General features: G+C 37.2%; 1 protein-coding gene across 1 annotated transcript in view; it reads right to left on the reverse strand.

Moving 5' to 3' along the window:
- Positions 1–109: 109 nt before the first annotated feature.
- Positions 110–17,863, reverse strand: part of LOC123875959 (ceramide transfer protein) — a 29,938-nt gene continuing 12,184 nt past the window's right edge. The window contains exons 7-12 of the mRNA XM_045922088.1: positions 3,717–3,899; positions 3,251–3,357; positions 2,692–2,813; positions 1,921–2,102; positions 1,416–1,539; positions 110–887 (exon numbers count right to left, since the gene is read on the reverse strand). Coding sequence (XP_045778044.1) covers positions 760–887; positions 1,416–1,539; positions 1,921–2,102; positions 2,692–2,813; positions 3,251–3,357; positions 3,717–3,899 — 846 coding nt within the window. The 3' untranslated portion in view covers positions 110–759. The remainder of the gene's footprint in view (positions 888–1,415; positions 1,540–1,920; positions 2,103–2,691; positions 2,814–3,250; positions 3,358–3,716; positions 3,900–17,863) is intronic.

The following is a 17,863-nucleotide window of genomic DNA, read 5'->3' on the forward strand; positions in this document are numbered from 1 at the left end:
TCTGTACAAGGAGAAATCTTTACACTAATTACATAAATACAATAATAATTATTATATTACTATACATACTACAGTTTATATGACAAGTTACTTACAGGTCACGTTTTTCCAGGTTTTTTTAGTATCAAGTACACTTATGCACCAGATTTCAGGCGAAGCTTTAGTTTTATCAATTACCTTTTTATAGGCTACCGCATAATTAAAAGTACACAATTAAATTAATAAAAGACAGTATTATTAAAAAGTTATTTGGGCATAATATGCCGTCATTTGAAATTAAAATAAAAGAAGTTAAAGTAAAAACATTATAAATCGTCTGACTATAGACAACGATACGAATATTTGATACTGCTAGGGATACACAAAAAAATATCGATATTCAATACTCATTACGATAGGGTACCTCTTTAGTACGAGAAGCCATATCTCGATATCTCGAATCTAAAGACTCGACATTCATTACAGATTTTAATACCGCACGGACGGTATTGTTTAAAAATCCCTACAGTGACTGTATAGCACTTAGCGTCGCATCACGTTCTTTTTTTTTATCGACAACATAATATCGTTTCAACACTTATCGCTACCATTACTTCTGATACGATAACGGTATCGAGTACCGGTATTTTTATTTTTCATGTATCCCTAGATGATATTGTTTTAAAAAATACCCTTATCAAAAAGAAGTTGTATGTTACAAGTAGAAAAAAATATTGCAGGCAATGTTTGTGTCGCTCAGCCGTACAAACTTGGTTGTTGCTACATAGCTAGTGGCTTGCCGCGGCACTGCTCGACCACGTAGTTGGTGAATCGCTTAAGGAACTTGGGGTATTCTCTCTTGTACACCGCACGGAGAACGCCTGCGGGGGCCCAACCACCTGGATTTACTGTAAAAGATTCAAAGTAATTTTAAAACCCTTGGCCATTTGGATATTAATTTTTTCCGTAGCAAATACAGTTTTAAATACACACATTACATTATAATATTTTCATTACAGTAACAATTTTTATAATTTCATCGTCTTTTCTCTGACATATTTTAACTCCAAGTCTAAGAAAAGTTAAATACGGTCTATAAAGCTCAGATTCAAAGCCTTTGAAAACACAAGAAAAATTATCGAGCTCATCCAAATAAACGAAAGCCACTAGACGAGAATTTTTTAAACAAAAAGCAGTAGTACGGCAAAAGAGACTTTAAAGCAAAGAATTTTCATTTTACTCTGTCGTTATAATATTGCGCCTCAAAAGTTTCGAGATGTTCCATCAAAGTTTTCGAGGTGAACTTGTAATAGGAGAACCAATACCAAGGTGCCTATAAGCTAAATTAAAAGATCCAATATTAGTGCTATATTTTTCACACTTTTTAAGAAGATAGGGATCTCTTGGATAGACCTGTTAATCTATTTTTATCTCACCTGTGCTGCAGTATGCGATACTAGTGGAGATATTATCTCTCGTGGGTTGCTCCCCGGCGGGCCAGGTAGTACGACATGCGAGGCAGACCGTCACGAATAGACGGATGCAGGCGCCTGTATTTGACTGCAACAATCGACATCATTCGTTATAAAGAATCACGACAATTGAGTAGGTGAAGCTGAATGAAGGGACGACATAGCGAGTTTTCTTTTTTAATACGATAGGGCCAACATTTAATAACATTAAACATGGCCAGTTGGCCATATCCCTTAACGGTATGGCTAACTCTGACGAGATGTTTAAACGACAACTCAATAAGACCACTTCGCTAAACAAATCTAGTGATATCATAGAATACTGGGCATAGCTTATGAAATGTAACGACAGACCAAACTGACCGACTTTCTTCTTCACGAAAATACTTAAGGGATACGATAGTTACACTGTTTCACTTTGTTTGTTTGAAGTAAATTTATATAATCTGTCGAAATCACTATTACTCACAGGATATTCCGCGTTAGTGGTGGAGTGGTTGGTGACGGCGTAAGTGTGCTGCGGCGCGGCGCGCACGTGCGACCAGAACAGCGCGTCCCGCTGCGACGCCGGCCAGATGCGCTTGAACGTCTGGTGGAACACGATCGCGTCTGAAGAAATCGCCTCCACTATGTTCATCGTCTCTAACGTCGCTGCAAACATGACATATAAATTTAGATAACGTGAAAAGGTTAAGGTCAAGGTCAACATCTTTTTTGATCAGTGAAAGTTTCTATATTTAATTTTAGACTTCCATGGGTCGTGATCGAAGCGAATGACGTGCGCGACTGTCGCGCCGCAATTGACGCGACAATACTAAAATTTATGGCGTCAACCGCACTCATTTGACGCGGGGGGCTCGGAAACGGCTCCATACATTTGTAGTGTTTCATGATGTCATAGTGCGCGTCCTTAGCGCACGTCAGTCGCTTCAGCCGCGATTCACCGAAGTCTAAGGTTGAAATCCATAGAGCACACTTTGACTTTGCTTAGACTTAAGTTTCAGTTAAAACGAGACAGATTTATGCCAGCGGTATAACGCTGTCTCGCCTTGACAGTGTCTGAAATCTGAGCAAAGTCTAGTGCGCTCTATAGTTCTCAGCCAGAGACCAAAGTCGGCAACGTGCCGGTCTGATCAGCGCGGCATGCCCATGCGGCATTTCGCAAACAAAATTAAAAGCCGACGACCAAATAGTTATAAGCTGGTGTATATCATTCGTTATAGTTATCCCAAATACTTACTCTCCCATTCATATCGGTATCGGGGGTTGAAGAAATAATGGCACATCTCGCGCGCTGAAACGCCGCGCACTTTGTGCATCGCCTTCAGAGGATCCATCACCATTCCGTCCACTTCCACTTCCCTAAAAATAATAAAAGAACTGTGAATCTATTTTCCTAATCTTTTTTAAAATAAAAATAGCGAGCAAACGAGCAGGCGGGTCACCTGATGTTAAGTGATTACTGTCGCCTATGAATATTTACAGAACCATAGGAACCGCCAATGCGTTGCCGACCTTTCAGGAATTTATTGGTCCACCCTTTGAATAACCCCATGTTGTAATCTAATGGAAACACCGCAGAAGGGAGTTGATTCCAGTTTGCATGTGCGTGGAAAAAAGGATTTGGCACAACGGGCGGTCGAAGCGCACCAGGCACCCAGGGTGAAATTGCTTGCGGTGGCGTGCGGTGCGGTTGTAGAAAAAGGAGAAAGGTAATTTCTACACAATCTGATCGATCAAAGGATCTTTGCACTTTTAATTATCTCAAGAAGTGTCATAAATTCGTGCTAAAAGCATACCTCCTGTACATCCTCATATCTCCCTCTTCGGCGAACAACTGCCAACCTATCTGACCGCCCACTCCCTCGAACGCCGCCTGTAACTGTTCTGTTGATATCCTATCAATCTGAAATAAAAACAATTATATACATTATCGTTAAAGAAACCATAATCTTTTAAAGAATACAACTAATTTTGTATACTCAAGATTGCAATATTTCCCTTTTTTATAATATCAAGGAAATGGAGTTGAGTTTTTCTCATCCTAAAAATCGCGTGAAATTACGAGGTTAGTGAGACTAGAACGAAGTACACCCCAAAGAGTTGAAGACCTGGAGTGTGACATAGGCCGAAAAATCCCGAAAAAAAATTTTTTATCCCGAAAAATCAAACAGTTCCTACGGGATTTCAAAAAGCTAAACCCACGCGGACAAAGTCGCGGACATCAGCTAGTTTATAATATTGGTAGTGATGCTTATTGCTTACCTCCGGCCATAGGGCATGCACGGTAAGTCGGTTGTCGATGGCCGGCGGCGGCAGCTCGACTTGGTCGCGCGTGAGCCCCGCGGGCGGCGCCACTCGCGCGCACCGCTCCTCTTCCATCTTGTCGAAGCCCGTCTCCACCGCATCGTAGAACTCGTCGTCCGGCAACGTTGAATGCGGCCCTTCCTGAGGACAAAAAGGAATATTTTCTTAGTCGTTTTCTTCGTCAACCATTCTTGACAGAGCGATTCGTGGTCTGCACTTAGATGTGTACGTCTTTATTCCTTTGTAACCTGCCTTACTCGTGCACTCGTGTGGGAACAGGGAACATCCACCGCATCATCTGTCCATGAGCAATCTGTCAGGTACTCTTGTGCCCTAATCTCCCTCAGTTAAAAAGCCATTACTGAAGTAAACTAGAATGAGGAAACTCTCGGTTTGATCCTGAATAGACATCTGTCCAATGTTAGGCTAGGGGTAATGTGAAATTAAAGATATAGTAATTTCATAGACTACTTAGCCAACCTACATTTGACGCCTGCCGGTGTAGGTGAAGCCTCAAGCTTTTGTTACAAGTTTCTTGTTCAACTGTCGTGAACTGTGCCATTACTTCAATCGAAACATATCATCACGTCTTGATACGTGATCAAATAAAGGAACCTGTGAACCTGTACAATACAGGATAGATACTGCTTGCTGGTGAGTTCTTTGAGAATAAATAGAGAAGAATAAAAATATAATTGCTAACATTAAATTACAACAAAATGTAGAGCATATAATATAATTAGTAATGAATTCTATGCGTCACGACGTAGCCTACTTACTAGGACAGCATGTACCTAGTAATAAATTTCGCTGATTGCGCGAACATTATCTAATAAACGCAAACTGTTTTCTTGATTAGATCCGTTGTGTAGTATTTATTTAATAAAGACTCCATACTTTATTACCTAGAGCAAAGTCTAAACTTGAGATAACTCTTCAGCCACTATCTATCTTATAGCTAGTAAGTACAAATAACGCTCTTTACTTATGATTTCTGTATTATATTTTTTTAAATTCAGAGATCAAAAACAGTAAATTTCTCAGCAAAATAAACGATGGACTAATAATTCTATACATCCTATCTATGTGTTAATCTACTCTATCTATGTGTTTAATGAAAATATGTAAGTATAATGCACAAATTATTATTAACTAGCTGATGCCCGCGACTTCGTTCGCGTGGATGTAGGTTTTTTAAAATTCCCGTGGGAACTCTTTAATTTTCCGGGATAAAAAGTAGCCTATGTGCTAATCCAGGGTATAATCTATCTCCATTCTAAATTTCAGCCCAATCCGTCCAGTAGTTTTTGCGTGAAGGAGTAACAAACATACACACACACACACACACACACACACACCCACACACACACATACAAACTTTCTCCTTTATAATATTAGTGTGATGTGATAGTGTGATTACTTAAATATATTATATCAATTCGAGTCGAAAGACAACAAGCAAATTTTAACTAAAGTAAAACTCAGAAAAATTAGGCTATTATCGGTTTATAAAATCATAAGTAAATCCAATTAGAAAAAATATTCGTCGCTTATTAACATTCTGAAGTAGGTAAATTCCAGTTCACCGATGGCACGCCAAGGGTAGGTATGTGGTGTCGTGCCCCGAAGTGGCGTGCGCGGAGCGTTTACCCCGCGCTGACGTCACCGACACACCCCACGGTAACAATCGACATGTCCAGCCGTGTTGTTTCCATGTGGCGCAAAAGATCATAAACATAAGCTATCTTTCTTTTTATCAATGCCCGTTATCGATTTCTAACTCTGATCGGTTTACATACTGTCTTTTCTGTTAAAATCGATTCACATTGGCACCGAAGCTTTCTACAATTTTACATAACATATTGACCTCTATCCAACACGTAAATAAAGCATAAAATCCTACGAAACCACCTAAGAAAAAAATCTCGGGTGATAACTAGGCGCAGTCAAAGATCTCAGATCCGATTAATCCCATAAAAGTCTATAAACTGCCAAAATTTTACCTACGTATTTAACGAGCTTTCAGGATTTCATAAGAACCATTCTTATTACTATGGGAAGGTACTATCAAGTATTCTGTGCTACTACTACTATTCTAGAGGTAGTGTGTATTCAATCCAGTGATATTGTGGGTGGATTATCCCACTTCTGATATCTCGCTATCCTGGAGTCAAAAATAGTGTTGCCTATAACGAACTCAAAACAAGTTCCCTCAGTCTTAGATCTTATGTTGAGGAATACGGAAATAGTAAGAGGATCGTATTCCTTTGCAAGAAAATAACTAACAAAATAATAATCCTTCCTGCAACATTCATATAATATGTATAACACATAGATAAACATCATAATAATGATAATATGAAAGTTAAACCACACAATATAATAGTATGGTTCGCAAATCATTCACCAGTTGTTAAGAGCGATAATAATGAAAAAGGAGGCTGCTGTGGCTCTAGTGAAAGTGAAATCGTTAGGGACGTGCTTGCAATTTGTTATTTTCTTACTCCAAAACCAAGTAGTTACTTAGTAGAAAATTTATAAATAAAAGCAAAAAAAAAACAATGAATATTATATTATATCAACAATATTTTACAAGTCTTGAATTTTATTGTTACACTTAACTTAGTTTATCTTCTCAAATAAAATTATAATGTTGCTCAAATAAAACAATTACTGAGCATACTGGAATAGGGGTGTCAAAAGTAATAAACAGGCTAATAAAAGGAAAGCTTTTAGCAAAATATAAACGCTGCCATTGTTGAAAAATAAAAATCGTACAATAGTCAAAGAAATAGTTTGTACTGGTAGGCAAGGTTAAATCATGGGTTTGGAGCCATCACAAAATTAACGCCAAATGCAAACAAAAGAGATCATTAGTCTTTGTTCTGGATGAGGCGGAATTAGCACATTAGAGCCGCTCTGACGTAAACTCCGATGAACTACATACAAACATAATACAAAGAAAAATGAAAAATAACCGTCCAATTCATTGGGGAACAGAGACGAAAAATGCCCAAGTCTAAATTATTATGCTCGTAAGCGTAAACGACAAGGTCAAATCATGGGTTTGGAGCCATCACAAAACTAACGCCAAGTGTAAACAAAAGGGACCATTAGTCTTTGTTTTAGATGATGCAGAATTAGCACATTAGAGGTGCTCTGACGTAAACCCCGATGAACTATACAAAGATAACATCATCATGATCAGCATGTGGACGTCCACTATTGGACTTACCCTATAACAATAATTTATACAGAGGTAAAGGCTGTAAGTTTGGAAGATTCTCCGGAATTCCACAAACACTAATATTAATTAATGTTGTACCTATTTATAAACAAAGCGAACATTTTTTTTTACTTTTATAAGCGTCACTGAGAAAAGCAGGTATTGTTTTAATATTTTTATCGAATTATTGAAATATCCTCTCAAAACCTACACGAAGAACACAGGTTCAACGCGTGGAGTTATAAATAAAAATAATGACAAAATAAAAAGTTTAATTGGAACATGACAATTCAAATCAATTTTTAACAAGTGTACTTAAATTAAAAATTTATAACACCCCCGACAAGTGAAGTTCACAGTACCTAACTAGAAAAGAGCTGATAACTTTCAAACGGCTGAACCGATTTTCTTGGATTATAGCTAAGAACACTCTCGATCAAGCCACCTTTCAAACAAAAAAAAAACTAAATTAAAATCGGTTCATTAGTATAGGAGCTACAATGCCACAGACAGATACATAGATACACAGACACACAGTTACACAGATACACACGTCAAACTTATAACACCCCGCTTTTTGGGTCGGGGGTTAAAAATAACCTTACACTTTAAAAACTAAAACATCATAGAAAAACATTTAAAAGTTTCACGTACCCTTACATCGCAACACGCGACCAGCTAAAAACGTAACGGCAGACAGTTTGCGAAGCCACGTCAAAAGACCATAGGGAATGGGCAAATAAAGGGGATGGTGACGTCAAGACAACTCGATATCCTCGTATATATAATATATATGTATACCTATTATTATCTAGGTATATAGGTACGATGTCTGTCGTGTCGAATGATAGTAGGGTTGCCATGGAATCTGATGTTTTATCAAAAAAGACCAATATCTTTTCAGTTAAAAAGAATGCACACAAATACAATAACTATTTAGATATTTTATCTTTGAAATCATTCATTCACACGATAAACAATCCGGCAATATGGTTCTGTATTTAATTACGAAAAACCGCTACTCCAATTTCATTTAGCGCTGAAAATCATCTCACGATTGAAAGATGACATGCCTTTATACTGATTCGCTAACTCTAACACTGAAGGATAACGACCGAGCTCATTTGACATTAGTTGGTTCTACATTGCTGCACTGTGTGATGAATGATGAAATGATTATTTGTACAAAACCTTCAATGGATTAAAAATAAATGTTAAATGAGCTCATCATTCATCGTTTAACACTGAGTTAGCGAATCATCCCGATGGTCTTTGTCACTTACTCTTCCAGAAAAATGTTCCGAAAAATTGGACAACCTAAATATAGGAAGGTCCCTAAAAAGTTTCTATATTTGGCATCCAGAGTGGGTGTTTTGGTAAGAGCCGTCTTCCTCAATAATATGAGCGATGCTAACGAAATGGGCACACCCTTCGTTACTATGTGGGGATTATTTTATTCCAAAACATTATACGAATAAATTGGACAAACTTATTATAGAAAGGTCTTAAAAAAGTTTCTATTTTTGGCAACCAAAGTGGGTGGATATAGTTGTCTCCCCAACATCAGCAGTGCTAACGAAATGGCACACCCTGTTACTAGGCACAATATACGGATTGTAGCGGGTTTACGAGTAAAGGGCACGAAATGGGGATGACCTATTTCCACCTAGTGTCCATTAATCTTAATATCGTTCCTATAAATAATATTGTGTGAATTTTAGGTGTAGAAATTGTACTAAAATAGATATAGGGAGTTTTGTGAACTGCGCTATTTTCTACTCTATCTATTTTCATAATAAATTTTGTAGTGTAAGCTCATGTAAAATTCTAGATTGGGTCCTAAATAGATTGAATTCAAGGTATTTGCTATGCAGATAATTAATGAGTGAAATTGACTATAAAACTACTTTCTCACTCTCTTACATAGAAGTTGACGTGAATATAATTGTACTTTCTGTACAAAATTATGTAAAAGCGAGAAAAAAAATCATATATAATAGAATTTGGTCTATCTCCCGGCTAAATCACACAAACAATCTTGGAAAACAAGTGTAAATTATAAATTTATAACACCCCCGACAAGTGAAGGTTACAGTAACTAGAAAAAAGCTGATAACTTTCAAACGGCTGAACCGGTTTTCTTGGATGATAGCTAAGAACACTCCCGATCAAGCCACCTTTCAAACAAAAAAAAACTAAATTAAAATCGGTTCATTCGTTTAGGCGCTACGATGCCACAGACAGATACACACACGTCAAACTTATAACACCCCTCTTTTTGGGTCGGGGGTTAAAAAGTGAAAGAATATAAAGTGAAAATATGTCACATAATAAAACAGAAATTCAGATGCGAACGACATCATGAGAAATCACCATTATACGAGTAAAACGTAACATGATAAGGTATATGTTAAGTTATAGCAGTCACGCAGTAACAGGCAATATGAGCACTGAGTAGTTGAGTACATAATATACCGAGCATACTAAGGTAACTATTATAAACATTCTACATCACTTTTCCTCTGATTACTGTCTAAGTATGAAAGAGAAAGAGTACAAAATTGTAGGAAGTGGATGACAGATTAAACGTCGTGATGATAAGCAACTCTGCTTTTACTGTTCAATTTGGCGAGCGTTTAATATTTAAACTATCATACATAGGTAGCGTTTACTGGCATTTAAGGCAATTAAGATTAACAGTTTATTGTTGATCGAATGTACGAGATAAGCAATTCGTAGAAAAAAAAGCAACGTTAACTAAAGTAACCTCTCTCTGTCACTCGCTTCATACAAACGTAGTCCCAATTTCATTTGAATATTAAGCAACCAAAGTCCATGAAATTTTGCAGACATATTCTAGAAATTAATATCTATGCATGTGGTTTTTCAGATTTCCGTTAAAATACGCTTCAAAATACGTTTCAAAGTTACGCGGTCTTAAAAATTCACATACAAATCTTTCAGCTCCTGTAATTTTAAAACTACATATTTTTAGAAAAATCTAAAACACCACAGGCGCAGATATTAGTTTCTATAATATGTCTACAAAATTTCACGGACTTTGCTTGCTTAATATTCAAATGAAATTGGAACTACGATTATAAGGAGTAAGTGACGGAGAGAGCCCTGTTAACAGACGTGAATAACTTCTAGAAGTCATCGTGACGGCAATGTGTCAGAGACTCCTAGAAGGTGATATACAAGGAACTCTATGAAAGGCTATGTCTGGTTGGTCAAGATTAAAAAGCAATGTGTAAAAACCTGCAAGCCCTTGATAGAGCCGATTGGCACAGAACAGGCATGTGTGTCTCTTGCTGGAGGTCAAGATCATCTTTGGGTCACTGAGCTTTGTTACAAGGGTCTTAGGCAAAGCTTTCTACTCTTCATCTTTTGCTCGATAAGTTATATCATCATCATCAGCGCTACAGTTATTACAGGCCCGGACCTGCTGTAGAAGATTCCTCCATCTATTTGTGTCATTCTCACTGGTTCTCCAACTTTTAATACTTATCCGTTTTGCATCTTGGTAAACCCCATTCAATCAACTAAGTTTTGGTCGATCGATACTCCTACGTTCATTTGAGTATGACATCAGTTTTTTTGGCGGCTCGTCCATACGTTGCACGTGAACAGCCCAATGCAATCTTGCGATTTGAATGTGCTGGACAACGTTAGGTTCATTCATGGTAAAAATCCATCCCCAAATTCGCGTAGTACATAAATATGGTACCCATAATTCGCTACAATCCATTATCCAGAACTGCCATCACTGAACTGGACTGAACCATTATATTGATTCTTGAGACGATTCTTTCGAATGTAAGAAGTTATAAGAAGTATATCTATAAGTGTTACAATTTACAAGTCTTACATTATGTAAACCGAAGAAAGTCGAGTGGAACCATTTATGGGAAATTATAATGTAATTGGCCTGTCTCATGGGTTTGTTAATCAATACGCCCTTCGTGCCTATCACGAGTCCCTTCAACCCTCGGTTTTATCGATTCTATATATTTAAGCATAAATATGTATAGATTTCTACATAATTACGTACATCGTCAACAACATCAACTATTTATAGTCAAATAATCTGTCCAAGACATACCTAAGGGATAATTGATTATGGTCCAAAAAAAAATGGTACCCACAATTTCATTAGATTACGTAGAAAAAGGCAGCCGTGATAGCCAAGTGATTAATACATCCGGCTCCTATTCGGGAGGTCGTGGATTCGACCAGGCACTATAACTTTTCGGAGTTATGTGCGTTTTAACCAATTAAATTCATTTGCTTTGAAGGTAAAGGAAAACATCGTGAGGAAAGCTGCATGCTTGAGAGTTCTCCATAATGATCTCAAAGGTTTGTGAAGTCTGGCAATCCGTAGTTGGCCAGCGTGGTGGACTACGGCCAAACCATATATCATATATTTTTTATATGGCCATTCTGTGGTAAGATCCGTTCTCAGTAGTGTCGGGCGATGGGTTAAGTATGACAATGTAGAAAAAGGAGATCAGAAACCTTGACAAGCATGTTCATGATGCTATACTACTTCTAAGCAGTACACTAACCAGATCTCTCAGTAGAGGTCCAAAAGTAAAGCTTCCTTTTCGCAATGTTTTCAGCGCAAAAGATTTGTGTGCAATGAATCAGCTATCTCCTTATAAAGGTTTCCGCCATTTATTTTTAAAATACTTCTCATAAAACATAATAATGGAAACCTTAGGCAATGAAACTGGATGATTTTAACAGAATATTACGTATCCCCACGCGGTCAAGAATCTATAGGGACATTAACTACCAATACGTGGCACAGCGAACGCAGAGCGCATTCTGATAAGGCGACGATAATAGAAAATGATGACAAATGCTAACAAATTGTTGTGGCTTTTGTTTAGCAATATAACAAGTTACAATACTACTAGGTAATTTATTGAGCCCGCGACTTCGTCAGCGTGAATTTAGGTTTTAAAAATTCCAAGGGAGCTCATAATTATTATATACACATGTCATATCACATTATTTTATTATATTGTATATGTATACTTGCTGGATTTATATCCGAAAATAAACAAATCATTATTATTAAGTCTTCAGGTATTTAACCATATCCATGCAATCACGCCGATCATGTGATTGTGGGACAAACCAACACATTCATAATATGACTAGTGATAGTCATTGCTGAACCGAACTAGGGGTATTGCTGAAAATCCTTTCTTTCTTATATTTTCTTAGAATACAATTTTACCGACAGTCCAATAATGTGTGTTGATAACAACTACACTCGTGAAAACAAAAGTTCAGAGGATTTGGTATCGATTTCGATAATGGAGTCGAAAATAAATCTGCTCTTTTCTAACGAACTTTGGATAAAAGGCGGCACTATTTTGGTCCTGTAAACTTTCATCAGAAGTGGGATAAACAAGTTAATGCCGTTTTTCTAGTTGAATAGTTCAATCTAATCCTAAGTCTCCAATAAATTGGCTTAGCTACTAGATTACAGTTTGCTTCGTATTGTTTATCGTTCAATAACACGTTTAAATCGGGAATTACGAGTATTTCTGGCCGGAGTAAGGCCACCGTGCACTGGCGAAAAATTGGTTTTAAAAAACCATAATAACTGCAACAAAATTGCGCAAATGGTTCATTTAGTGCTCGTACACGATAGAACTTCCCTTTTGAAGCAAAATAAACATAATCAAGTAGACCTAACTTAATTTTATAAAGCTCACAAGATACAACATTAGTACTTTAAGGCTGAAACAAAAATTATGCGTCGCGTGGCTTTTGATTTATATGGACTACCACTGCAGCATCAGGGTAGAAGATTGGAACACGGTATTTGATAAAAAAGTCTAAATCAACTTGGTACCATCAATATTCCACAATCAGTGTATCTTTAGTCCTCACAATTTAGGCGAGTTTGCAATATCAGGATTAAATCTAGAAGCATGATTAATATTATAAAGGTACTTTATTTGTAAGCACTTCATAACGTACTAGCTCCTTGTAATTTAATTTTACTTAACTAACCTACTAACTCCCGCACAAAATTAGATGGATCAGTAATGTAAATCAGTGAACACTTATAGGCGTATGTACTACTAGGAATAAGTAGCTAAGAAATAATGTAAATGCTGTATGTGTTCCAATAAAGAGAAAAAAAACAATTTAAAATTAATTTACTAATTATTTCATGATGGGCAACTAACTGGGTGTATCTTATAACTACTGGGATTCTCCACTGGTTCGGAAAGCAGATTCTTTTACATTCATTTGTTTGTCAATACAGTATGTTAGACGATACAGTATGTCATGTACATGGTAGTTAGTTTGGTATAGTTTGGTAGAATAGAATACATGTACAGTGTGTACAGTGTATCATGTATTCTACCAAAATGTGGTATAAAAACCTATTGCACTGAGTTTGATCGGGATGAAAACACAAAAACAGCGTCATATCAATTTACGTCTAGATAAAAAACATGTCCAAATAAAAACCGTCATCTATTCAAGGTCATATTAAATATGTTAAATATTGTTTAAATGTGATAAAGGCAAGTCGCAAATTTTTTTTCTTTTAGAACCATATTGTAAATCGATTATTTTTACCTAAGGAATAAGTAATTACCATAGGTATAGGAATGAAAGTGTGCGTAGTTTTATTTAATAATGGGGTCAGTGGAAGTAATTAAAAAATCCGTTACAAGGTTATGAAATAAAAGGATATGAAAGTAAAGCAATAAGGCCGCCTTTGCATACAATTGTATTTAGTTTTTTTTTCTGTTTATTCTTTTTGTGTTGATTATCTCTTGTGTGCAATAAATTTTTTATCTATATATAAAATGAACTGTTTAAAATTTTAAAAATATGCAACAGGGTATAAAACCTTTCGTTAAGCAGACGATGTCACTTTGGCATCGCCTCAATTTAGTATCAAGTACACTGCACTAGCTGGTCGACCTAGGCTCAGTGCCAGAAGTCTGTTCATTGTGAAGCTATCGTATTACTAGTAGAGATGTAAGCCGATACTTATTGTGTAAATGATGTTGTTATTCAGTAAGCAAGTGCAAAACAACATTTGTGAGTCACTAACTCACTAACTACTTGGTCATGCATTGCAAAAGCTCTAATCTAAACACATCTATTTTTCAAAGAGATTTGATTTAACCTCGTGTTCATTTTCTGTGAATTAATTTTGATTCCATAGTGCCTAAATTGACAGGCCTATAATCTATGTACCATCATTTTCCACGGGGAATCTAGCGAAAGATTTTCAACCAGTAGAAAAGGTATAAAGCGAAATTTCCACGAGCAATAGCCGACCTAGATAGATTTCAAACCCTTTCGAGGAGACAGCATTATATTTTTTAATCTGTGGTAACAGTATCTCACTGACTGCCCGCTGGAAAACCTAACATTTATGCCGGACTTCCGGCACCCATCCTACTTACTGCATCCAAGAAGTTAATCGATTTTATTAACTTTTATTCTACTTACCACATTGAATTGCACTACTTTTAAGCGGAATGTTTACTAGTAATAAAGCTTGCACTGTGTAAATACTCGCAGCAAGTCTATTTCTGCAAGTTTTATATTATACTAGCTGATGCCCGCGACTTCGTTCGCGTGGATGGTGGTGGTGGTGGTGGTGGTGGATCGTGGTTTTTAAAAATTCCCGTGGGAACTCTTTGATTTTCCGGGATAAAAAGTAGCCTATGTGCTAATTTCAGCCCAATCCATCCAGTAGTTTTTGCGTGAAGGAGTAACAAACATACACACACACACACACACACACACACACACACACACACACACACACACACACACACACACACACACACACACACACACACACACACACACACACACACACACACACACACACACACACACACACACACACACACACACACACACACACACACACACACACACATACAAACTTTCTCAACTCAACTTTTTCAACTCCTTTATAATATTAGTGTGATGTGATAGAAGACTTGCCAGAGCTGATTTCGGCAGCTTTGTTGCCAATGGACACTTCGCTTTATACCTTTTTTATCTAGTGCTATTCAATGTGAATACGAGTCGATAAAATCAGTAAACCTATCACGCGGTAGGGACGAATGCCGGACGTCCGGCGTGAATGTTACTCTAGCGGGCAGCCGGTCAGATAGAACTGTCGCCACAAATTAAATACTAAGTACGATACTATCTCGACCCTTCTCATCTGATTATATAATAGAAAAAGCTGACTGACTGACTGATCTATCAACGCCCAACTCAAACTACTGGACGGATCGGCCTGTTTGGCATGCATATAGCTATTATGATGTAGACATCTGCTAAGACAGAATCTTTGAAAATTCAACCCCTAAAGGGATAAAATAGGGGTTTAAAATTTATATAGTCCACGCAGAGGAAGTCGCGGGCATAAGCTAGGCAGTCTATATTGTCAAAGGTAGAAATCGATCGGTTTCGGTACTCGGAGGATCTGTCCGTTTGTCCGTCTGGTTGTCAGCGAGCTGTATCACATGAACCATAATAGGTAGAGAACTGAATTTTCACAGTGTGAATTTCTTTTGCCGCTATAACAACAAATAATAAAAAATTCAAACTGACCGCCATACGAATAAAAAAAAAAACAAAAATAGGTAGGTACATAGTGTTATATCTTGTACGATGATCCGGAATCCTTAATGTCCGATTCGCACTTGACCGGGTTTTTTTGTTGTTTTCATTGTTATGATAGCAAGATGTAAGGGAAGATGAAATTGAATGCAGGCTTTTTGATTATGCAATATGATAAGTTACCTGCAGTTTTAGATGGTCGGCGCTGCCTTATCGCCGCTATAAATTAACATAATCCGATTTGTTCTACTCGAATAAATCCATACTCAATGACTTTCAAATCAAACGCACGGTCAAACGTGTGCTTATGACTGAATTTTAAAGTAACCTTTAAAGGAACATCCCCAACCAAGTATTTTAATAAACATTTTATTATTCATTATTGTCTCTCATACTTCATTATCAACACTAAACAGGCGTATATCCTATTGATAAAATAGGTACCTAATTAATACTTGACGTGCAGTTTGATGAAAAACAATAAAATTATTCAATAACGACAAACTTTCCCATCTTCAGTTTCAAGGAAAGTGGATACCAACTTCTCGTACATATTATAGTACCTACTTGTATAGATTTGCAACGACGGCAATGACTGTCTAAAGTAATCACGTAATATTTTGCATAAGTACTTAAAAGGAATCATTCAAGTCGTTCAAGATATCTAAGGCCTAGGTAATTCCTTTAAACAAAAATCAAGACTAAATATCCTGAGGTTTTTCCACAAAATAAGGAAAATATCTAAAAGAATCACTAGGATCATAGAATTCAACCTAGAAAAGGTATCTAGATCAAATATAATATTATGCTTTGAGATATGATAGGGAAGTCAATAAAGAAATGAAGTTCTTATCAGATAATAATATAAAGGTTATAAAGAAAAGTTACCTTGTACAGTCTGTTACTTTGAGAAATCTGCGAATGTTGAGACAATAAATAAATATCACTACCAAATACCAATACATTAAGTTGGAGGTTCTTTAAGAGAGAAACTCAAATACTTATGTATTAAAAACTCAACCACCACATTTGTTAGCCTTGGTGGCTGCTGATACGAGAAGTGACCAGCGAACTGTCTTTTGACAAGGGCACGAAAAGCGGTTACGCACTCATCCGATCCGAATCCGTAAGAGCCACCGCAGACCTACAATTTCAAGTTGAGCGACTATCGAACAACGAAATTTCGAACTTTCACAATTTAATCGGCCAACTATATTGTATCGGTTGTTAGACGCAGACTAACGCAGACTAAATTGATTTAGTCAGTGACAGTGTTGCTAGCGCGGTGACGTGTGCGTGAAAATGCGGAAAAAAAGCTCTCATTTTTTGGGTTCATCCTGTATTAAGTGATAGATTAGAACATGGGCAACATCATTATCTTGCATTCTAAACTGAGATGTTATCCAGATAAATTTTCGTACTACAGAATGAGTATTCCTTATTTTGATAAGCTTGTTTAAGTCTTTTTTGTACAGCGCTGGTCTTTTTTGCACCTCATCTATAAGCTGTTCTACTTTATCGTTTGCAATGAGTGATCGGGTGACCGTTGTCGTGCCCGTCGTCGATGGTCCGGGCGCGGGGAAATTACGCGCGCACGTAACGTCCTCTTGCATCTTGCCTTGCGACTGACCAACTAAGTTGTATAGTCTGCGAGCTTGTATAGGGTCCCCGTGCTAATAAGCTGTCGGCCAATAGTTGGGAAACTTTTTAATTGTGCGTAATCGGAAGGGAATTTCGATTCTGATACAATCGATGTCCAATTATTTAGTTGAACAATTTAGTTGGATAAGATGTGCGGGATGTCATAAATCACTGTGCTTATTTGTATACTCTGCGATTTAGTTGCCCAACTTGCAATTGTAAGTCTGCGGGGGCTCTAAAAATACGAATAACTTGGAAAAGGGCCTTTCTTGTTATCCATATCCATACTAATATTATAAATGCGAAAGTGTGTCTTTCTGTCTGTCTGTCTGTCTGCTACCTTTCACGGCCCAACAGTTTAACCGATTCTGACGAAATTTGGTACAGGGTCCCCGGGACCGACATAGGCTACTTTTTATCCCGGAAAATTAAAGAGTTCCCACGGGATTCCCAAAAACTTATCCACTTAACGGATTTGTATGAAATTTGGTACCGAGGTAGCGTGCGTCCCTGTAATTGACATAAGCAACTTTTTATCCCGGACAATCAAGCAGTTTCCACGGGATCTTTAAAAACCTAAATCCACGCAGACGAAGTCGCGGGC

Source organism: Maniola jurtina, chromosome 20 (genome assembly GCF_905333055.1).
Source record: "Maniola jurtina chromosome 20, ilManJurt1.1, whole genome shotgun sequence".
Taxonomy (NCBI): domain Eukaryota; kingdom Metazoa; phylum Arthropoda; class Insecta; order Lepidoptera; family Nymphalidae; genus Maniola; species Maniola jurtina.